The sequence below is a fragment of the Myxine glutinosa genome, chromosome 8, assembly GCF_964187855.1.
Source record: "Myxine glutinosa chromosome 8, kmMyxGlut1.1, whole genome shotgun sequence".
In the NCBI taxonomy this organism is placed as follows: domain Eukaryota; kingdom Metazoa; phylum Chordata; class Myxini; order Myxiniformes; family Myxinidae; genus Myxine; species Myxine glutinosa.
The window spans coordinates 118,346,439-118,370,069 of record NC_136268.1 but is presented as its reverse complement, the minus strand read 5'-3'; the positions used below and the strand labels follow the sequence as shown (position 1 = coordinate 118,370,069).

Sequence of the window (23,631 nt, the reverse complement as noted above, 5' to 3'; positions counted from 1 at the left end):
CCATTTCCCAAAATCCACTTTGTTAATGTGGCTTTTTTTTCTTTCCTTGCATCGACCTAAGGCTCAGTGGATATATTCTCATTTGATCACATTTGCTGTCTTTCCTTAACAACCTTAACCTGATGAAAACTCTGATAACCAATCCCAAATGCAGATGCAGCCAGCTAAAAGATGCCATCGTTGAAGCCTTCCTTCTGGATTCTCTCGAGGTGGATGGAACCATGCTTTTATCAGGCAATGGTAAACGTTACCTTCTGAGGTTGCGCGTTCAGTTGTGGGCAAGGGAGTAACGAGCAAATCACAACCAGGATTTGCTTCCATCTTCCACTACCAGGGCTCGAGCACATCGTGGGAAATAATGTCGAGGGTGGTTACAAATTTAGAATGGTTGGGAGTTGTACAACGTAGGTCATAGGTCATGCAATACAGTATAATACAGTAAGAGTTCAAGTTATTTACCATACACCTTGCAAAACTACGTAATCATGCAAAATTTCAAGGACAAACCAAAAAGCCAGACATGAACTGCCAATCTATTATTCCCAAGGATGTGAGCAACCGGCAAAGGTGTTCAAAGTACTGATGGTGCACAAACTACTTAAATGTCAAATATAGAGAAGTGAAATCTAAACTAAATGCTGCATGCTAAGAGGTATTGCAGTGGTGCAACCAACAGAGGAGACCATTTGACATGTTGGAAACCATCCGATGTTGGAGTGGAGGTGAAAATTCTTGCTCTTCCCTAAATCTTTCAGGAGCCATTCTTCGCATAATGGCAGCATTCGGATGGCAGAGTACAGGAACCTGCACTCTTGAGGTCTCATGTCCAAAATGAGATGGGCCAGCTTAACGTACCTTACAAATAATGGCGGACTCCAAGCCATTTGATGGTTTGTCGGATTCATTTGTATTGGCGGTCAGACAAACGCCTCAGAGGCAAATAATACGATGCCACACTATAGCTAGTTGAGTACGCACCTCGTCTGCAGAGAAATGCTGATCAATGATCTCATATGCCAGTTTGTATATCTCCTCGTTCTCATGCTGCTGCAAGGCTTCTATTTTTTCCAGCCCTGAATGTGTGAGGTGGAAAGAAAATGGCACGAAAAACAAATTGCACAATTACATTGGAGATTGTATGAAATCGGCCACGGCCAGTAAGTACATTGTGAATGTATCAACAGAAAAGGACGTGGCCCATGAAATGTTTTGCTCCTTATGTTTACCTCCACACTCCTCAATCATGTTGGCCACCATCTCAGCATCATCTCCAGCCATCTTTAGGATGTTGTTGAGGCCATCCAGCACGACCTGGACCACCTGTGGATCCTTGACACCCAAAAGGGCACAGAATGGAGGCACAACCTGCTCACGTACCAAGTATTCCACCTGTCGTAAGAACAAGAAGTGAGAGTCGTATTACATGAAAGACAAGGACTGTTGCAGTGCCATTTCCATCATACCAAAACAGCAATTACAGGGATGCTTTAGGACTACTTCACCTGGTCCTTTCGGCCACTTATAGTCAAGTTGCTGATGGCCCATGCAGCCTCCTTTTGGGTACCAAAATCACCCTGCGGACAACAAAATCGGAGCACAAGTGGAGTAAATTATGAGAAGCAACATAATTGGTAGGTCAATTAGTCAAGATATCCTGGAGGAGCAATCCAAAAATGATACTCAGCTGCACACCTTGGCCAGGTGATGAATGATCATTGGGATGAGACCGGCATCAATGACTGCCTGAACTTGCTGCTGGTTTCCAGCTGTGATGTTCGACAGAAACCACACCGCTTCCTGCAGAAAACAAAGGAAGAACCAGAGCAAAAAGGTATTCTCATCAAGACCCCAATAATTTCATAGTTCATAAGGTAATGCCCATGCACAGCTCTTAAGGGACAGCAAATTACCTGAAATAAACCACAATAACCACATCTCTGCAAATGAACACCACCAGTAGCGAAAAACCAGACTACCAACATAGCATAATTTACGACCACAACATCAATCAAGAGATTGCATTCACAAACAATGTTTGCTCGCCCACTTCATCTCAATCCTCCCCCTTCCAGACTAGAATGGAACTCCAACATTTAGAGGAGACTCTTATCAGATTTTTTTTGTATACAAAGTTTAGGCTCATGGATAAACAAGAGCATAGAACAGACCAGGACATAATAAAAAAGGAACACTGTAGACAGAGGGGGGGGGGGGGGGGCAGGGGAAACACCAATAGCAGGGTTGAGGGACAAAATACAGAGGCCTGCAAAAGTATTCACCCCCTACCAAACCAAATGCTACATTTAGATGAATTATGAAGAACTTTTCCAAAGGAACTTTGTTATTCATAACTGAAGAGCTCAAACGAAACACTTATATAGTTGAATGAAGGATGTTACACATCAAGAAATATCTGCAAAAAACATTTACCAATCAAAATTTACTGGTTGCAAAAGTATTCAGCCACCTAGGTCAGTACTTGGTGAAAGCACCTTGTGCAGCAATTACTGTGACTAGTCCTTTTTGGGTACAGCTCTACCAGCGTTGTACAGTGAGCTCTTTGTCCACTCTTCACATAAAAATTGCTCAGGTTCAGCCAAGTTTAATGGGGCATCGCCGATGGACTGCAATCTTTGTTTCACCACAAATGTTCAAGAACATTTATTGTACACCACACCTTTCCTATGCCATCTCCAGGCATTGCAAATCGTCATTGCTGGGCACCGAAGGGGGCTCGGCAGTGACGCACGCTGAAAGGGAGTACTCAGTTTTCACTCTGTTTTCTTTCTTGTTTGTTTGTTTTTGTCTGGGCGATATCTCAGCCCTCCTTTGAGCTAGGAAGCTGAAATTTCAGCACAATAGTGAGCAGGTCCTTTGTCAAAAACGGTATTTTTTGTTTTTTGATTAATCAATTAATTGAGGAGTTATTTAATTATTAGCGATTAATTAAGTACTTATTTAATTAATCAAATTTCCTTTCTCTTCTGACCATTAACTCAGGCACCTTTTGAGTTAGGAAGCTGATATTTGGACATGCCAATGACCAGGTGATTTGGCTGCAAAGGCTATTTTTAATTTATTAATTCATCAATTAATCGATTAATTATTTAATTATTTGATTAATGACCAAAAAAAAATCCTTTTTTAAGTTACAGATTCTGATGAAATGGTGGTGGTTTATGTGTTCTCTGACCGAATTGATTAATAATTTAATTTTTTTATGATTATTATTTATTTATTTTCATTATTAATCATTTATTTATCTTCTTTCTCATTTGGCCAATATCTCAGGCACCTTTTTAGCTCGGAAGCTAATATTTGGACATGAGTGACCAAGTGATGTGGCTATCAAGGATATTTTTGATTTATTGATTAATCAATTAATCAATGAATCGATTAATTATTTAATTATTCGATTAATTACTAAAAAAAATAATTCTTTTCCAGTTACAGATTCTGATGAAATGGTGGTTTATGTGTTCTGTGACCGAATTGATTGATAATTTAATTATTTAATGATTATTATTTATATTTTTTCATTATTAATCATTTATTTATTTTCTTTCTCATTTGGCCAATATCTCAAGCACCTTTTGAGCTGGGAAGCTAATATTTGGACATGACAGTGACCAAGTGATGTGGCTATCAAGGATATTTTTGATTTATTGATTAATCATTTCATTGATTCATTATTTATTGATTAATCGATGAATTACTTATTGATTCATCAATTAATTATTTAATTTTTTACTAATGACTTATTTGATTAAATTTCTAAAAGATACATCTTCAGATGAAGCACTAGTGGTTTTGTTATGGTATTAGCCAATTGATTAAGAAAATATTTTGTGATAATCATTTATTGATTTTAATTATACAATTAATCAATCAATTAGTGTACCCCTCTCCCTCCCAATGCAGCCTCTAGGAGATGCACTGCGGTATTGCTGGGCGCCCCGGCAAGGCCGCGCTGTAGGATATTTAATTATTTGGCATGGGGGCGGTGTACTTTGAATGTATCTGTACTTGTTTTCTTCTCATTTAGTCACTCCAGTGTGGCTTTAGCTTTGTGCTTCGGATCTTCAGATTTCACTTCGAAACAAAGTTTCAGATTCATGGCTGACTCAAGCAGGTTTTCATTGAAGATTCTCGTGAACTTTGCACCGTCCTTTGTCCCTTTTATCCTGACAGGCTTGCTCGTCCCTGCTAATGAAAACCAGCCCCATAACATGATGCTGCCACCACCATGCTTGACAGTCAGGATGATGTTGACTGATGTGCAGCATTTTGTTAGCCTTGCGTCAGACATCAACGCTTTGAATTTGGACCAAAAAGTTAAATTTTTTCTCGTCTGGCCACATGCTGCTTTCTCTCCAAGGGGGTCCCAGAGTTGTTGGTTTGCCGAATAAACTCAGGGTTGGAAGACTCTCGTGCCTGCCATTGGGGATTGACAGATCAAAGGAACGAAGTCACATCTCGTGACAGCGGACCACAAAACTCCAAAGCTGACGCCAAAGAGAAGTTATGACAGCAGTTATGTACAGACAAAACCCAAACTCAAGCAAAATTCAGTTTGCAAAATAAGCACAACATGCAAGTTTGTTATATGCGTACTGCAGACCTCAAACTGTTGATCAGATGAAGTCACTGCCTTGTTAAAGCCACCACCCGGGACTTCATCACAGATGATCATACCTTGTTTATCTTCTCCTTGGCATGTGTCAACAGCGAGTGGAAATGTGAAAGCGCGTCACAGTTCAGAACCACCTGCGTCTGGTCGTCACTTCCTGTCACAATGTTCCCGACAGCCCTTAGGGCTGCAGTCTGCGTGGATGGAAAGACGAGACGCAAGCTGACAACAATGCAATGCACAGAAAGAAAAACATTCACATTCTAATTTCCTGCCATTTATTTAATTATACGCACCACATATATTTTTCAACAAAAAAAATAGGGCTTTGGAAAAGGTTGGGGGCAAACAGAGAACAACAATCTGCCAACAAAGTGTCTTTGGAGCATTGATAAAGTTCCAAATCCACACTACTCTCATGGCTCGGCTTATGCTTGCACTTAACCCTCCACTTCTCCCCCACCCCAGCAAGATTTTACAGAGTGCCCATGAGAAACTGACAAATTAGCAATGTGAAATAACATTTCATCTTCTCAAAAGAAAAACAGATGACCCAAGTCAAGCCAGCTGTGATAGTCTATGAAACATTGCGTCGGTTTTACACATTAAATGAACATATAAAGCAAACACAAACTTACAAGACAAATCGGAATCTTTATTTGTAATAATTATAATTGTCGTACAGAAATTACATCATATGTGTGCTCATGCAGAAACTTCAAACCTGGCTTCCCAAAATAATCACAAGGCACAATGTTGTTTTGTTAAAACATGGGCACCTGGTGTCGTCTATCGAGGAACAGAGGAGCTTTGGACCCAAGTACAAGTGTCACTTTGCTATCGATGCTAATACTTTGGGAATCAAAGGCTTTCCATACCGCAATGACAAAGCAATATGCATATTGTTGGGTCTCTGTGGGCAAAAGCAGTATTCTTGCACTTTTTCTCACCTACTATCTAAACTCCAGTTGTTACAGCAAGTTGGAGATGAGGCAATCAATGTGAAGTAAATGCACATTTATTATTGTGAGCCCTATATGTTAAGTCACCGTCCCTCGCTACTGGGTTGGGCTTCGGAGCAGAACATATTCCTTGGACATTTGTTTAACAAATTAATCACCACATGCCAAATTACCCACAAGCCCCTTTGCACAACTGCTTCCAGATCAACATTTACAGGATTTTGACAAGCAAATTAAATAATCCAGAATTACTTCAAATCATTTAACCAGCACATTTAACCATTTACTTACTTTCAAAATCACACGAGAAAAATAATTATGACGATCGACTGCTATCAGGTTGCATCTTTCATAAACAAACGTCACTTAAAAAGCGCACTTAGCCCACCTGAACTTTGACCTCCTGGTGGCTGAGCAATGGTACAAGATAGGGCACAACTCCAGAGTCGATGACCATTTGAATTTGATCATTGCCACCATCTGTTAGGTAGGAGAGAGCCCACACCGTGTCCACCAATATCTGCCAAAAAGCAGGCAATACGACATGAAAGTAAGGAACACACTAACATGGTCAATACAACATGCATCATAAAAAGCACAACTGACGACCAAATCCATCTTTCCCAATGCAAAATCCTCAAGGATGGGTGAAGAGCATTTACTTTTTCTTTTTTTACTAAAGGTCAAAGACCTAGACATAATTTGACGTCGACCGATATGCCTCCGCCCACAATATTACATTATACATACTTGTCCCAAGTTTGATTTCATTTCCTGCAGCTGTTCTTAAGTATCAAATTTTTATCTGACATGACCTCTGACCTCTTGATGCTGAAATCTAATCAGTTTATCTTTGCATCATAATACTTAAATATTTATACCAAGTTTGGTCAAAATCCAATCGCTGGTACACAAGTTAGCACAAAAAAGTTCACTTTTTTTTTTTTTTTTTTTTTTTACTTCATGGACCTCTGACCTTTGACCTAATCGGTTTTATCTTTACATCATTATACATACTTGTACCAACCAAGTTTGATTTAGATCCCTTCAGCCGTTCTCAAGTTATCGCGGTAACGAAAACCTATCATGTTAAGGCATAAACGACAAGAATAAATTCGGATAATAATTTTAGAGAAATATTGCTTTTGGCCCAGTGCAGCAAAAAAAATATATACATATATATTGAACAATGTTCTTTGGGGGAAAACGAGGCACAGGGAACACATTGGCAAACATTTGTTACGAGCTCAAGGTTAGAGCTTGGAGGTTAAAGCAGATCCTCCGCACTCTTTTTCATTCATAATTTAGCTTAGCTTATATGCCCCGTGGAAAGCAAAGGGTATTCTTTTTCTGATCCATTCCATCTCTCGCTGTAATCAGGAATCAAATGAGGTGACAAAATTCAAAAGCTCACTGCAAACCAAACCCGACAGTAAGTTAATTAAGTAATACAATGTACGATCAGTTTTGATGTATGGTTTTCAAGGTTACGACGAACAGCGAAATGTCAATTTTCATTTGTTTAAAACTTCCACTTCCGGTCTTGCCGGCGAGGTTTCGTTTATTCGCAGCTGTCCACGCTCTCCAACGAAATCGAAGTTAAGTAATTGTTCCCATTTGTATTTTCGTTATAACTGTATTTATTTTATGGTGTGTGTACGTATATTGTGTCCCGAGGAAGATTTTCGGTGCAAATCTTTCATACCTGTATAGAAAATCGTGTTAATTCGTGTCGTGTCTTTTGAGAATTGAGGCCTTGTACAGTGTCCAACCCTGAGGCTTCGTTTTTCTCTCAGCGGTCCGTCGTTTGTGCTCCAATAACTTTCGTTCTCTGCTTTTCCCAGTCTTTTCACCCCATAGCCTACTTCGTTGTTTAAAATCTCAACTCAAAAAAAAGGAAAAAAACAAAAAAAAAACATTTCCTTCTCTGGGCTTATTCTTTGCTCTCATTCGTTTATTCGTTCGTTCGTTCTTCGACCACGTGTTTCGCCCCCATTTCCCCAGATAGTTTTCACTGTTATTAACCTTAAAATGTTTACACTTTCCCCTCAAGTTCTGTATTCCGTCGTATATTATAACACCTTTTTCTTCTTCTTCTTTAAAAGGCTGCTTTCGACTTGCTCACCAAATCAATTCATCCCAAAAAATAAAATCCATCTCTTACAGTGCCTCTTTTCTACATTCCCTAAACTCTCCTGCACTCCATCCTCCCTCCAGCTTCCTTAAACGTATTTTTGACTCAAAGGTCACAAGAAACTCATTATGCAATAAATGTTCGTTTCCCATTAATCATACACTTTCTAAAATCCAATCTCACCCCTCCCCTCCAAATCTTCCCCATAGCCCCTCCCCTCCAAATCTTCCCCATCACCCCTCCTTCAAATCTCCCCCCTTGCCCCTTCCCTCCTAAACTCCCCCCACACCCCTCCCCTCCAAGACTCCCCCTCACCCCTCCCCTCCTAGACTCCCCCCTCACCTCCAAATCTCCCCCATATCCCATCCCTTTCAAATCCCTCCCCTTGGCCCTTCCCTCCTAAACTTCCCCCTCGCCCCTCCCCTTCAAATCTCCCCACCCTCATTTCTTCTCAATTTCCCCCCTCTCACTCCCCCTCCTCAAAGCGTCCTCCCCGCTTCTTCCCCCTTCCAACTCTCACCTCCATCTCCCCCAACCTTCTGCCTCGCTCTTCCCCCTCCTCAAATAACACCTCATTGTGCCTCACCCAATCACCATCAAACCTTTTGTCCGCCCCATCCTTCCCTTTCTCCGAGCTATTCTGAAATCTCTGACACACCTTCAACAGCTCTCCCTACCTCTTCCCCTACCCCTCCTCCCCCCTGTTCTGTATCCGATGCCCCCCCCTTCCTCTTCATTAACGGTATGGACCTCAAACATCCGGGGCCTTCTTTCAAACTTAACTGATCTCTCCATACAGGTTGCTTCTGTCAAACCAGACCTGATCTGCTTAACAGAAACTTTCCTCCTTCATGATGTCTCTGATTCCTTAGTATCTCTCCCGGGTTACTCCCTCCTCCGGTATGATAGACCTGAGCCTCGTCCTGGAGGTGGGGTTGCTATCTTTATCAAAAACTCTCTTCCTCACTCGCCCTGCACTGCACTCTCTCCACCTCACCCCCAGGAATACCTCTGGTTACAGCTTCCCCTTCGCTCCCACCTCTTGTTCATATGTGTGTTGTACCGTCCACCAAACAGTGATGACTCCATCTACATCTCGCTGTCTGATAATATGGACCAACTTCTATCTACTCATCCCAACTCTCTCTTCCTCATATGTGGTGATTTCAATTGTCACCATGCCAGTTGGCTGGGTGTGGGTACCTCTCTCACCAGCCATGGCTCCTCAGCAAAGGACTTCTGCGACTCACTGGGACTGACACAATCTGTCAATTTCCCGACCCGGATCTCAGTCAACGGAGCATCTTCTCTTCTGGATTTGGTTATGACTAACTTCGCTGAAAATGTTTGCTGCTCTTCTTCTGCTCCAATCGGCTCATCTGATCATGTGCTTGTTAAAGTGGACATCTCTCTGACCATTCTCAGAGAGCCTCCTCAGCGTCGATGAGTCTGGCATTTCACTCAGGCCAACTGGCATGGTCTTCAAGCAGCCATCAATCATCTGGACTGGTCTCCCATCTCTACCACCTCTGACATCAACTCATCCTGGGAATTCTTCCAAAGTAAATTGCTCTCTCTCATGCACAGATTTATCCCATCTCGTCTTCAGTTGTCATACCCTTCCTCCCGTCCATGGTACACGGAATCTTGTGGTGAGGCTGTTGCCCAGAAACAACTTGCTTTCGTCTCCTGGAAAGCAAATCCAACGGAAGGAAATCTCATTTCCTTTCACAAAGCCCGAAACAAGTGTGTGTCCACCCTCAGGAGAGCCAGGAAACAATATCTCTCCATTCTCAAGACCGAACTCTTATCTGTCTCCCTCTTCCAAATCCTGGTGGTGTCTGGTCAAATCTGTTTCTGGTGTTTGTTTCCCCCTCCATCCCCTCCCTTACCTCAAACGGCTACACAGCTGACTCCGCACGTGAAAAAGCTGAATGCCTCAACTCTGTGTTTGCCTCTAAATCTTGTGTCCCAAACCCATCCCTCTCTGTACCCAGTCGTACCCAGCTGCTCCTGGACTCCATGTCCTTTCCTCCTGACAAGGTGGAAAAGTTTCTGTCAACCCTCGACTCTGATTCTGCAACTGGACCTGACGGCATCAGCCCACGGGTCCTAAAATCCTGTTCTTCCGCTCTTTCACTCTCTCTCTCTCTGTTCTCTTCACCCTCTTTTGCTCAAGGTCAACTGCCATCTGCTTGGAAATCAGCCAACATCACCGCTTTGCACAAAAAAGGTGCAAAAACAGATCATAGCAACTACAGACCAATCAGCCTTCTCCCAATCAGCAAAGTCATGGAATCCATCATTGAATCGGATATGAAATCTTTCCTCTTCTCCAATGGCTTGATCTCTGATCATCAATTTGGTTTCAGACCAGGTCACTCGACTCTGGACATGCTGCTTCTGCTGTCTCAACAATGGATGGAGGTCCTCAATGACAAACAGGAAATTAGAGCTGTCTCCCTCGACATTTCACGTGCCTTCGATACGGTCTGGCACCCCGCTCTGCTCATCAAACTCTCCTCCTTTGGTATCCATGGAAATCTCCACGCATGGCTGGCGAACTTCCTCTCCAGTCGTAGTCAACGTGTGGCCCTGAATGGGTTTCTCTCATCTCCTCTTCCTGTTCAGGCTGGAGTTCCCCAAGGCAGTGTTCTGGGCCCTGTGCTTTTCTGGTCTTCATCAATGATCTCTCTGACTCTCTTGAAAATCCTCTATCTCTTTGCTGATGACTCCACTCTTTGCCGCTCCATTCCTCATCCCTCAGATCGGCAGTCTGCAGCCTCCTCACTCTGCAGACCTGGACAAAATCAGACTGGGCAAACAAGTGGAACATGTCTTTCAATCCTGACAAATCTCACACTCTTACGATGTCTCTCCGAAAAGACTGACTGGACAACCCTCCCATCGACTTTCTGAATAATTCTCTGAGAAGTTCTGTCACTCAAGCTTTTGGGTCTCACTATCTGCCATGATCTTTCCTAGGAAAACCACATTTCCAAGCTGGCCTCCAAAGCCAGTCGCCGACTGGGCATCCTCCGTCGTGCGAAGTCCTTCCTTGGCACACCTGAGCTCCTCACCACATACAAGGCTTTCATCCACAGCTGAATGGAGTACTGCTCTCCCCTCTGGGCTGGTGCTCCTGCCTCACACCTAGCTCGTCTTCACGCTGTTGAAACCAAAGCGTTCAGAATCATTGGAATCTCCCGCGATGACGCTATCTCCGAGGGACTTTCACTTACTCACCGCAGGCAGGTTGGTGGTCTTTCCGTCTTCTACCGACTCCTCTCCGGCATTGCTCCCCCAGCTCTCTCTGGGCTCTGTCCCCCAAATATTCCTACAGGTCGCACAAGATCTGCCTGCAACCCTCTTATGGTTAAACTGCCAAAATCAAGACTCTCTGCTCACCTTCACTCCTTCATTCCTCTTTTCTCCCGCCTCTAGAACAAACTCCCTCACTCTCTTCAATCCCACTCCTCCCTCCAGGTCTTTAAAACGGCTGTTCACCACCATCTCTTATCTTCCCCAATCCTAAACCTTGATCTTTTCTACCCCCGCTAATTTCACCCCAAATCCACTTTCTTGAGGTGACTTTTGACTTCTTTCCTGGAAGTCCTTGGTGTCCTGGCGTTTTATACCTATCCTGCCTCCCCCAGGCCCTCTCCCTCCCGCACATCTCCCGATGTCCCTGCTCTCAAATGTTGTGTTTGTGTGCTTCCTCCCCTTCTCTCCCCATCTTGTCGACCGCTCCCCTTTTTATATCCTTTGTTTGCTTGATAAATGTTAGCTCTTTCACGAGCCTCGACTCTGGTATACAAAAAAAAAAAAAAAAAAAGTGTCACCAAACAGGAATTGCAGGGATAAACATGTAACCAATCTATACTAACAAAAGGGAGTGTCGGTTGAAAGCGCACGCCTCGTGGTGGACTTTAGCACAAAGCACATGTCGAGGCAGTTAGAATGGAGTGTGCCTTTCTACAATACACACCTAGTCCACTGGAGACGCATCACCTGTCACCACTGGTTAGTGTTATATGCCATTGTTGCTAGGCACGTTTTGTGGCATTTGACATTTTTCAGCTGGGAATATTGAACAGTACGTCGCTCTGCGACCAGGCATTCCAAGAGCCCGGAACAATTAACAGAGGAGAAATGTGGCTGCGAGGCCTGGTCTCGGGAAGAAGTCATCAGTGGCCGATAGTCTTCAAGCCGACGAGTGTGTTTGTTCCATTGTTTGTAAAACAGGAGCAGCAGCAAATGAGGAAGTGTATCAAGAGGCAAAATGTTTAAACAAACGGAGGATATTGTGCTCGTTTGGTTTCAGCAAAGAACGTCATCTCCACACCGTGATGCAGGAGAACACAAGAATTGCAGCAATCGTTCTCAAACTTCTCCTTCGATCAGAGATGAACAAGTGATTCACAGAAAGCAATGGATGGCTGGACTGATCAGAAAGTACCAGCTGTACAAAGTTTCTAAAGAAGAGTTTGCATGATGATGTGCACAAATACAGATGAGATTGGCTTTATAAACAAACAAAAGCGCACAAAACCTTTATGCACAGAAAACTTCTGCATCGGGATATAAAAGTTGAAGGACCGAATCTCATTCATCTTCTATGCCAAAGCTGCAGATATGGACAAACTGCAGCCAGTGATTTGCGCAGGTTAAAAATAAGTAAGTTAATAAATAATAAAACCATCATCCATCACCTGGATCTTTAGCAGCACAACAGCAAGGAGTAAATGGTGCAGACTCTCCCAATGGATTTGTTTCTCATCAAATCCAATCACCGCTCCAGCTCTCCTTCATAGTGCCAATAATGAGCAATGTCCAAATGGTTCCGGTTCGTTTTACATTAGAGGACCATGTTGGGATACGGGCCACTTTCACTGGCCGAGGTTAAGCACGGTGTTCACAGACACAGCTACCGGTTTGCACATGCCTGTTGGTTTATCTCACGTGATACGTGGTGTACTGATGTACCCCAATGAAGTAGCCCGTTGATGTGCACCTACATAGGCAAGTCTTCTCATTATTTTACAGACAAACGGCCTTCAGACTACTTTGTCGCTCTGCATTGCTTAGCCATGATTACTGTCATGTGAGTTTTCATTTTAATCGACAGCATGTTTCCCTTGATCGATTGCGATTGTAAAGTTAAATCTGTTCCCTTTACAAACTAATTTTCAAAACCAAAACTCGTGCATTTTGCAACGGTCTGTCTTACTACTACGGAATAGGTAATTATATAAATAAATCAACAATTTCAGAGCATTTCATGTGTACTTTTTATTTGGCAAAGGTCGAGCAAAGTGAGGTCGACAGTTTATTCCTGCTATGTGAAAACACCGCAACCCATGCCTGTATAAAACTGATTTTCAGGAATGCCAGCTGCATTTTCCATCCAATCATCATGTAACTTTTTATGAAGCTAGCTTTTACAAATGCACAAATTTCTTATTTGGTCAACCTGATTGTGGGATGGCTTTGAAGGTGATAGAATACAAGTTGAAGAGTCTTTCCTTCGTGTTGGGAAATGAGGTGCAGAGCACACTGCACAAACGCAAGCACATCTACTGAAAAAAACAAGCATCAATTTCCTGCAATTCTCCAGGAAACAATTTACTGAGAAGAAACACTAGCTTGGACTCTGTTTGAAAGCATTATTTTCTCCACGAAAGCTCAATAAAATTAGGCTTGCACCATCTCATCTGTCAAACATGGCATGCCAATGGTGTGGCATAATGGACAACATCGAAGATGAGCGCTAAGATATTATCCTGAACTTTTTGTTGACCAGAACTTCCAGTGGAGTCCTTTTACATCTCATTCAGACAAGGGCCTCGACCGACGTTCCACAACATGGACAAGGACGGTTGTGGGCACTTATCACCTGGTTTATTTATTTATTAAGCATCCCAAGCTTTATTTGAGCTGTCAACTAAATAAAAACAAAAACGTTTCATAATCAAAGTGGTGTGGCATTATATGCGTTTGATGTGTAGTGCGTTTCATAATCAAAGTGGTGCGTTTCATAATCAAAGTGGTGCGTTTCATCATGAAAGTGGTGCGTTTCATAATCAAAGTGGTGTCGTTGTATACATTTATGCACCTGAGTGTAATGGAAAAAAGTTGCCCAATGTATAGAGGCCTCAAAGGAGCCTGCTTTTTGAGAGCGAACTGTACTTGCCAGTTGTTCGCGAAGGGCACAAGACAAAGACAAAGCCAAAGACAAAGACAAAGACACAACACAACACAACACAACACAACACAACCACACACAACCACAAATCAAAGGTGCCCTCAATGACAAAACGAGCATTTTGTACAAAAATTGGCATCATGGTACAATTGTAATGTTACTTTGAAAGCACAACTTACTGGGTTACGTTATATAATAAGCGTTATGCCTCGGTCCCCCGAAGACGCAAGGCGGCCATCTTGGATTTTGACATGGCGACCCAATTTTGAATAGCGTTCTTCCTAATGCGTAGATACACCCACACACAAGATTAGAAGTTAGTAGTTCGTTTATTTTTCAAGATATTTCGTTCACAAGGTTCAGACATATATATGGTGGCGGCCATCTTGGATTTTGACGTGGCGACCCAATTTTCAATAGCGTTCTTCCTGATGCCGAGATACACCAACACACCAGAATAGAAGTTAGTAATTCATTTATTTTTCAAGATATTCCGCTCAAGGTTCAGACATACATGGCGGCGGCCATTTTGGATTTTGACGTGGCGACCTAATTTTCATAACGGTTCTTCCATATGCCTAGTTGCACCCACACACCAGATTAGAATTCGGTCCTTCGCTTATGCACGCACGCACACACACACGGACGGAGGGAGGGGAAAACCATAGTCCCCTTTCGCTCCGTGGTGCAACAACAACACAACATGCATTTTAAGGCCATTTTCCCTGCTAGAACGGGGGTTAGCCTTGCGGTCCCCATGACAATCTTCTCCATTTTGCCCTATTTTCTGCATCTCTCCTTGTTAACCCCCTTGCCCGCATTTCTTCTTCCACCATCTTTAGCCAAGTCTTTCTCGGTCTTCCCCGTCCTCTACTTCCTTCTACATTAATTTCCATCACTCTTCTCAACCAGTCACTTTCATCCTTCCTCAACACATGACCAAACCATCTCAACCTGTTCCTCTTCACAGCATCAATCACAGGCAATATTCCCATCATCTTTCGCAATTCATCATTTGTCTTCCTCTCTCAACGATACTCCGCACATCCATCGAACCATTCGCATTTCCACCCTTTCCAGCCTTCGTTGCTGCTCTACATTCATTACCCATGTCTCGCTCCCATAAATCATAACACTTCTCACACATGCAGCATACACCTTTCCCTTCAGCTTCAGCGACACTCTCCTCATCAGCACGCCACTCAGTTCCCGAAACTTCTTCCATGCACATCTCACTCGAGCAACCGTTGCCGAGTCTGATCCACCTTCTCCATTCAGCATGTCTCCGAGGTAGCAAAATGTTTTCACACCTTCCAGCTTCACGCTGTCTCCAAGATCCAACTCAACATTTCCCCCATCTGCAGCTCCCTCTGTACACACCTTACATTTGAATGTAGCTGCCACACTGGTAAATGACCCTCTCAGACCACTACATTTTTGATGAACCCACTCAGCGCACATTGTACATTGAATGGAGTTCAATCCGACACCCTTCCTGCACACAGCACACGACCACTTCCCAGTTATTTCCACCTCACCACATGCTTTACCACTTGCCATCACCTTCGTCTTTCCGATATTCACCTTCAGACCTTTTGTCTCCATACATTCCTTCCACTCGTTCATCTTTTCCTTCAGTCCATCCATACTTTCCGCAATCAACACCAGATCACCTGCATACAACAACTCCCACGGTAAACCCTCCTTTACGTTGTGAGCCAGCACCTCCATCACAGCTACAAATAGTAGTGGACTTAGTACCGACCCCTGATGCACTCCCACCTTCACCTCAAACTCACCACTGTTCCCGTCCTTCGTCCTTACAGCTGTGCGCGCTCTTTTGTACATTGCCATCACTACTCTGATCAACCATTCCTCCACTCCTAACTTCCTCAATGCCCATGTCAATACTTTGCGTGGAACCCTATCGAATGCTTTCTCCAGATCAACAAACCCAAAAAACAACTTCTTCCTCTTCTCCATGTACTTCTCCTTCAACTGCCTCACAATGAAAAGCGCATCTGTCATTCCTCTTCCTGGCATGAATCCAAACTGCATTTCGTTGATCTTCACTTTCTTCCTTATCCTCCTCTCCAACACCCTTTCCAATACCTTCATTCCATGCTCCAATAACTTTATCGCTCGGTACGAGCCACACTCCAGAGGGTCACCTTTCCCCTTGTATAGAGGGACGAGGGTACTCAGTTCCCAATCCACTGGAATGCGGCCTTCTTTCACCACCAGATTACAGATCTCTGTCATTCTCTTCACACCCCAACTTCCTGCTGCCTTCAACATATCTCCCACAACTCCCGTCGGCCCTCCCGCTTTTCCACTCTTCATTGCTTTTATCGCTTGGTCCCTGGTGTTGGGCTAGCGGCTAGGGTGCCGGCTTAGGATCCTAGGATCCTGGGTTCGAATCCCAGTGAATCGCTGAATTAACGCCAGGGGGGTTGACTCAGCCTGTCGTCCTTCCGAGGTCGGCAAATTGAGTGCCAGTTCACTGGTAATTCCCTGCTTGTCGTTAAAGGCGGCAAAAAGGGTTGGCGTCAGGAAGGGCATCCGGCCGTAAAACATTGCTTCAAAAAGGGGACCGAAAAACAACAACAACCACAGTTCCCGAAAAAGGCCAACCCCCGCTTGCGGGGAAAAATGGCCTCTAAAGGTGGTTTTTTTTTTTTTATTGCTTTTATCGCTTCCTCAACTTCCTTCTCAGTTATCTTCTCTGCCGGTCCTAAAACTGGGTTACTCTCTATGTTGCCATCCCATTCATTCTCTGTATTCAACAGCATTTCCATATATCTTTTCCATCTTCCTTTAATTCCATCTGGGTCGACAACGATTTGTCCCACTTCATCCTTCAAGCAACTCACTCCCATCACATCACACCTCTCTTTCGCTATGTGCTTTACGATCCTGCATACTGCTTTCTGACCCTCTTCCGAATCCAAGCGTTCTCCGAACATTTTCCTGCATGCCTCCTGCGCCTTTGCTACCTCTTTCTTTGCAGCCTTCCTGGCTGCCTTATAACTTTCATGCTCTGCTGTTTCTGCTCCCGTACCCTTCGCCTTCTGCCACTCCTTGAACTTCTTCCTCTTCTCGTCAATCCTCTTTCCAACTTCATCATCCCACCACCATGTTTCCGAGTGCCTCGGTGGTCCTTTTGTCCATCCACATACCTCACCAACAGCTCCCAACAGACTAGCTTTCATTGACATCCAACCACTTTCAAGCTCAACCACATCATCCTCTACCCTACTCAGCCTCTCTTTTAATGCCTCCCTTCCTGTCACCTCTTTCAACCTCCACACCTTCATTCTTGGTTGGTACTTCACCCGCCGCGCTCTCCTCGCACCTTTCACCCTTATGTCGCAGACAACCAAGTGGTGCTGTGAAACAGCCTCCTCCCCCGGGATCACCTTTGTGTCCCGGAGGTGCCCCCTATCTCGCCTACGCACCATCAGGTAGTCAACAGTTGTCGTCGACCCACCTGACATGTACGTAACAAGCTTATTATCCTCTTTCTGGAACCGAGTATTACAAATCAACAAATCAGCTCCATCAGCAAACTCCAAAATCCTTTCACCTTCTCCATTTCTCACACCATATCCGTAACCCCCATGAACTCCCTCAAAACCATCCATACTCCTTCAAACATGTCCATTCAGGTCTCCTCCCACCACAACAACTTCCTCATCTTTCACGTTTTCCATCAGCTTCTCTATCGCACACCAGAACTTGTCCTTCTCTTCATTGCTTCAACCAACCTGCGGAGCATATCCCGAGATGACGTTCACCAAGAGCTTTCCAATCATCATTTTCACCATCATCAACCTATCACTCCCTCTAGTCACACTCACCACACTGTCTACAAACTCCTCAGAAAACAGGACACCAACACCATTCACGCCCTCAGGGCACCCTTGCCACACAAACCTGTATTTCTGTCCCTGCCTACCCTTCTCCATTCTCACACCACTTCCCTTCCATCCCGTCTCTTGCATACAACATATGTCCACTCTTCTTCTGTCCAATACTTCCACCACTTCTCCTGATCTCCCTGTCATTGTCCCTACATTCCATGTCCCAAACCTCAGAAACCGATCTCCACTTCAGGCTGCACCCTGCCCATATGTAGTTGTAATTGTCATGGTTCTCTTTTTGAGGCAATGTTTTTTTTTATGGCCGGATGCCCTTCCTGACGCCAACCCTCTTAGTCGTCTCTTACGACACGCAGGGATACGGTGTACCTATTCTGACCAGGGTACACACTGGTAAACGTTTAAAACATGGAAAATGGAAATTCTGGGGGGGGCATCAGCATCACGGCTGCGGTTTAAACATATTCCAACAATATCCAAACAGAACCATGAAAACCATGAAAAACAATCTGGGAAAAGTCTCCAGGGAAAAGTCTCCAAGCGAGAACGTGGATTTGAGAAAGAAGGAGCAGAGGCGGAAGAAAAACGAGATACAGGGGGCGGGGCACAAGTCGAGCCGAGGAGGAGAGCGAACAAGCAACGTGTCCGGGAGGAGAGAAAGAATCAATATAGAATTCTTTGTCTAGGGAGTTGCACCCACACACCAGATTAGAATTCGGTCCTTCGCTTATGCACGCACGCACGCACACACGGACGGAGGGAGGGGAAAACCATAGTCCCCTTTCGCTCCGTGGTGCGACAGGGGACAATAAAGGGGAAAGGAAAACTTTTTTGCAATTGGCTATGCTCATTTCATCTGTAGCATGTATGACGAGCTTTGTACTCACATTGATGTCAGTGTGATGGATGAGAACACACAAAGCTGGTAGGATCTAGGAGAAGATGCAGAAAACAAATGAGAGAAGCACTGGGTTGGAAAAGGGGGCATTCATGTTTATTGCTGTAAAACTTCGCAGTGGATTTGAGAACATTTTTCAAAATAAAACTTGTGCTGTGGGAGTATTCAACATATACTGGTCACACAATAATAATACTTGCAAAGCACATTTATGGGTGTAAAAGTTTGCAACATTCCCTCAAATCAATGAATACTCAGCTTCTGAAAACGCTACAAGAAACAATTAGTCCAACTCAAGGTTAACATTGAACAAAAATAAACGACAAACATTTAAGGCTCTTTTGAAGCTAAATGAGCCTAAAACGGTCCTGTTACCAACAGTAACAAGTCCTGTTACCAAAGTCCTAATTTCCAAACGTTCCAAGTGTTAGAAGATTAAAAAACAACATTATGGCAGACAATTTTATTTTCTTATTTATTTATGAATGTATTTATTTTTACAACGGCAGGTTAGTTTTAATGTTGTAGCCCAAAACATTCTGCTCAGAGTGCATTTTTCCACCTAAAAGGGTATCACTCCACTCGGCCGTTTTAGAGTTTACCTACCATGCCACCAAAAGTTGGCAGGCATAATCTTATAAATAATTTGAAGTGTTTGTGCGTTATTCTTTTACGGCCATACCGGAGCACCTTGAGGCCCAAAATTTTGGGTGTAGTTACTTCAGAATCTGGACAAGGTTTTAAGCAACACCACGTTGGCCTTTAAGTCCGTTTTGAGGCCACAACTGGTGGCTATGAAGTGTATATTGGGATGTGGGGTCAGGCAGGGCTTCTGCCAACCCACAGGCAAAAGGAAACCACCATGAGGACAATAACTCCAAGCTTTTCAATGTCCCGAAGCCATCACCTTCTTATGAATATGTTCAAGTAGCTGGTTACTTTTTCCCAGGCAGTGGTGGAAACCCCATCACCCCTAGTTTAATATTGCCGTGTCGACTCTGTAGTGAACACCTCTGGGTGACGGATGGCCAAAACGAGCTTAACTCTAAAGCGTATAAGCCGAACCTGGCAGGATTATCTCTGGTGCGCAAGGGGAGGACCCGAGGCCTTACCTGAACGGGCAGCCGTGACGGGGGTTTATTCCTCGCCCCACAAACGAATAAATGAACAAGACAGGCACGACAAAAAAAAAATGCAATCAATACAGGGTTTATTTAAATAATGCAAAGCAACAGGGAAAGTGAGGTAAACTAAAAGTTCTAACTGAGGGTCCCTCCACACGGACTCTGACCATTTATTTTCGTTATTTTTCCCTTGTTCGTGTCAGTGTCATGCAGCCAGTTAGCTCCAGTCTCAACGACGGTTTGGTGTGGTTCACAGGTCCCGCATCCCTGCACGGGAAAACACGCGTTGGCATGGTCTCGTCCATAGCCAGCCACCAGTTTGTGAGGCAAACAGGCAAGAGCTCCTCCCTTGGTCTTTCTCGTTTGGCTGCACCGAACTCCGACCGTCTGTTAGGCACACCCCCACATGAAGCGCAGCACGATCGCGTCCTCCTTCGTCGGCAACCAGGCAATAAGAGACGAAGAGCAAGCGACCAGGCAAGAGAGACCGCCCCAACCAAAACCAGAACCAGAAAAAAAGAGCGATTCATGTGGAATGCTCCTCATTATACTTTTCAGCCCGAGCTGCCAGACGTCATCAACAATTGCCGAGCATTGGCGATTCAATAATCACCAATGATTGAATCACCCCATCGATCCTCAGCCACACAAAGCTCGGGGCATGGTTTCCTTTTACACACTTCTGTGATAAAACTATGGTTGATAACTTTTGCAGTTCCCTCTTCATCCGGTGACGGCTTACAAAAGGACTGGTTTGTCGTGAGAGGGGATGGTCTGCAATTGTCTGGCTTCGAGTTGGTAAGTGAGATACTGAGCCTTACATATGACTGGCTTTTACATAATGTATTGATGAACGCTTGCTTATTAGATTATTATTCTTTTATGGATGGTGTGGAGTTCGATTGGAATGAAGCTCATGATCTCTGGAGTTTTGTGGACTTGACTTTTACCACATTTTATTCCAATCGATTCCTTCGCTTGAGCACGATGGACAAGCTTCTACGACGAGACATTCTGTGGGGATCCCCAAGCAACAAATGCCGCCAGCCAATGCGGACGACATTGGCATAGCTCCCTCCAGAACTACCTCTCTGTGGTGCCGGACCTCACTGGGCAGCAAAAGCTCTCGATACTGACCTGCCATGTGAGCACCACTGTGTCTATGATTACATTTCTCATTGTGACTCGTATGAGACCGCCATTGCAGCCCTGAAAGACATCTATGTGAAACCAAGAAGTGCCTTGTATGGTCGCCACATGCTTGCGACTCGACGACAGGATCCGTCAGAGAGTCTCGAACAATACCTACAGAAGTTGAGACGACTCGGCAAGGATTGCATGATGGAACAGTAAACGGCCGGGGAGTCGAATGATGATCTAATGCGTGATGCATTCGTGGCAGGCATCGCGTCGCCGGCCATAAGGCTGAGATTGCTCAAGAAAACTGCTATGTCGCTTCAGGAAGCATTCGAGTAGGCTTGCGCCTTACAGCTAGCCCATATCCGTGTGGAGGCGTACGGCCACCCCTACATAACCGTGGGAGCTGTCCCCGAGGTTCGCACTGAGCCGGCTCTATGTCCAAGCGATCTGTCGCGGGCGCCGCCGTTTCTCCAGTATCAGCCGCCACGCTGCCGGCTTTGGACGAGGAGTTTGAGCACTGCAGCCGCCACTTCTTCTTCTTCAGCGAATGCAAAATGTTATTTCTGTGGCAATAAATGACATGCGCATGCTTTATGCCCTGCACGAGATGCTCTGTGCCATAATTGTGGCCGGAAAGGACACTTTGCGAAGGTCTGTCACACAGCCAAGACACGGCCGCGACCCTTGCAGGAACCGACACCTCACGCGCTTCGCACTCCGGGGACCCGGGGATATAACGCAGTTTGGCAAGTGTGGTGATACCGGTGCTCGTGGAAGGCAAGCCGGCCGATGCGCTGGTGGATACCGGAAGAAGTACAAGCTTCGTCAGTCAAGCTTTGGTACAGCGCCACACGCCAAATCTACCTGGCGACTTCGGGGCTGTGTGTCTGCACGAAGAGCTTGTGTATACTTAACCTGGTTGTCAACGACATGTTGTATCCCGACGTCAGACTCATGATAATGCTCAATTTATGTGCAGACGTGCTTCTCGGACACGATTTCCTGCATAGACATTGTCGGTTAGAAATGCACTTTGGCCAAGGGGAGAATACTCTGTGTGCGGTCTGGCCGAAATGGCCATCGAACCACCGGCTCTCTTCCCTAGTTTGACGGCAGATTGTAAACCACAAACTGTAAAGTCCCGACGGTATACACATGCTGACACGCAGTACATTGCGGATGAGACTAAGCGATTGCTACGGGAGGGTATTATAGAGCCGAGTAGTTCCCCGTGGAGCCCAGGTGCTCATCGTGCAAACGGCCAACCAAAAGAAGCGCATGGTCGTCGATTACTCCCAGACAATCAATCGATTCACGCAGTTAGATACGTATCCCTTACCAAAATGGATGATTTAGTGCGGGATGTGGTTAAGTACCACATATTTAGTACTTTGGATTTGATAAGTGCATATCATCAGATACCGATACGCGAATTGGACAGGCCATATAAAGGTTCCAGTCCGGACAACGGCTGTATCAATTTCGTGTCATACCGTTTGGGGTGACGAATGGAGTCTTGTTTCCAACGCGCAATCGATGATATTGTGGCTAAAGAGGAATTAAAAGACATTTTCGTGTACGTGGATAACGTGACTATTTGCGGTCATAACCAGGAGGACCACGATGCTAACTTGAAACGATTCTTGGCAGTGGCGTTACAATACAATCTGACCTTCAATGAGAATAAGTGTCACTATGCAACTAAGACAATCGACCTCTTCGGGTACACTGACCGGGGGCGAGATAAAGCCGGACGCCGAGCGCCTATGGCCTTTGCTCGAGATGGTGGCTCCATGCGATCGCGCGTCCTTGCGGCGTGCCTTAGGGCTATTTGTTCATTATAGCCGGTGGGTACAAGGTTACTCAAGGAAAAGGAAAGAGATTAAGCCTTTGGTGGAGTGCAAAGCCTTTCCTCCGACGATGGTTGCCAAGGAGGCGTCTCAACAACTGAAGGAAAATATCGCGGGGGCATGCGTGACTTCCATAGACAACACAATACCATTCCTGGTCGAGACAGACGCCTCGGATTGTGCGAGTGCGGCGACCCTCACCAGGGGGGGGGGGGGGGTGCGGGGGGTCGACCTGTCGCCTTTTTTTCGCGCACTTTGTCCCCGAGTGAGCGCAGACACTCTGCTATTGAGAAAAAGGCATATGCAATCGTGGAGTCCGTCAAATGGTGGCGACACTTGATTCTGGGCAAAAAGTTTGATCTCATGACTGATCAGCAGTCTGTCACATTTATGTATGACCATCGGCATGCTCAACGCATCAATAATGAGAAGATATCGAGATGGCGGGTAGAACTGGCTGATTATTGCTACGATATAGTCTATCGGCCAGTCAGCTGTTCCTATTGTTCGGGTATCCGGCGTTTATCCACTATGATCGGTGTGCCACCTTTATGTCTCAGGAGGTGAAGACCTTCCTGGTGGAGCAGGGAATCGCCAGCAGTTGGACTACCCCGCATAATCCACAAGGTAACAGGCAGTTGGAGCAATTTAATGTAGTAGTCTGGAAGGCTGTGGAGATGGGGTTGCGGACGTGGTCATTGGGACTTCATCAATGGCCTAAGGTTTTGCCCGAGGCTTTACATGCGATTCATACTTTATTATGTACGGCGACCAATGAAACGCCTCAAGAGAATGTTCCGCTCCCAG

General features: G+C 44.9%; 1 protein-coding gene across 1 annotated transcript in view; it reads right to left on the bottom strand.

Moving 5' to 3' along the window:
- Nucleotides 1-23,631, bottom strand: part of KPNA3 (karyopherin subunit alpha 3) — a 75,904-nt gene that overhangs the window by 2,782 nt on the left and 49,491 nt on the right. The window contains exons 10-16 of the mRNA XM_068125205.2: nucleotides 18,700-18,744; nucleotides 5,981-6,112; nucleotides 4,696-4,824; nucleotides 1,693-1,797; nucleotides 1,503-1,574; nucleotides 1,227-1,389; nucleotides 979-1,073 (exon numbers count right to left, since the gene is read on the bottom strand). Of these exons, the coding sequence (XP_067981306.2) occupies nucleotides 979-1,073; nucleotides 1,227-1,389; nucleotides 1,503-1,574; nucleotides 1,693-1,797; nucleotides 4,696-4,824; nucleotides 5,981-6,112; nucleotides 18,700-18,744 (741 nt within the window). The remainder of the gene's footprint in view (nucleotides 1-978; nucleotides 1,074-1,226; nucleotides 1,390-1,502; nucleotides 1,575-1,692; nucleotides 1,798-4,695; nucleotides 4,825-5,980; nucleotides 6,113-18,699; nucleotides 18,745-23,631) is intronic.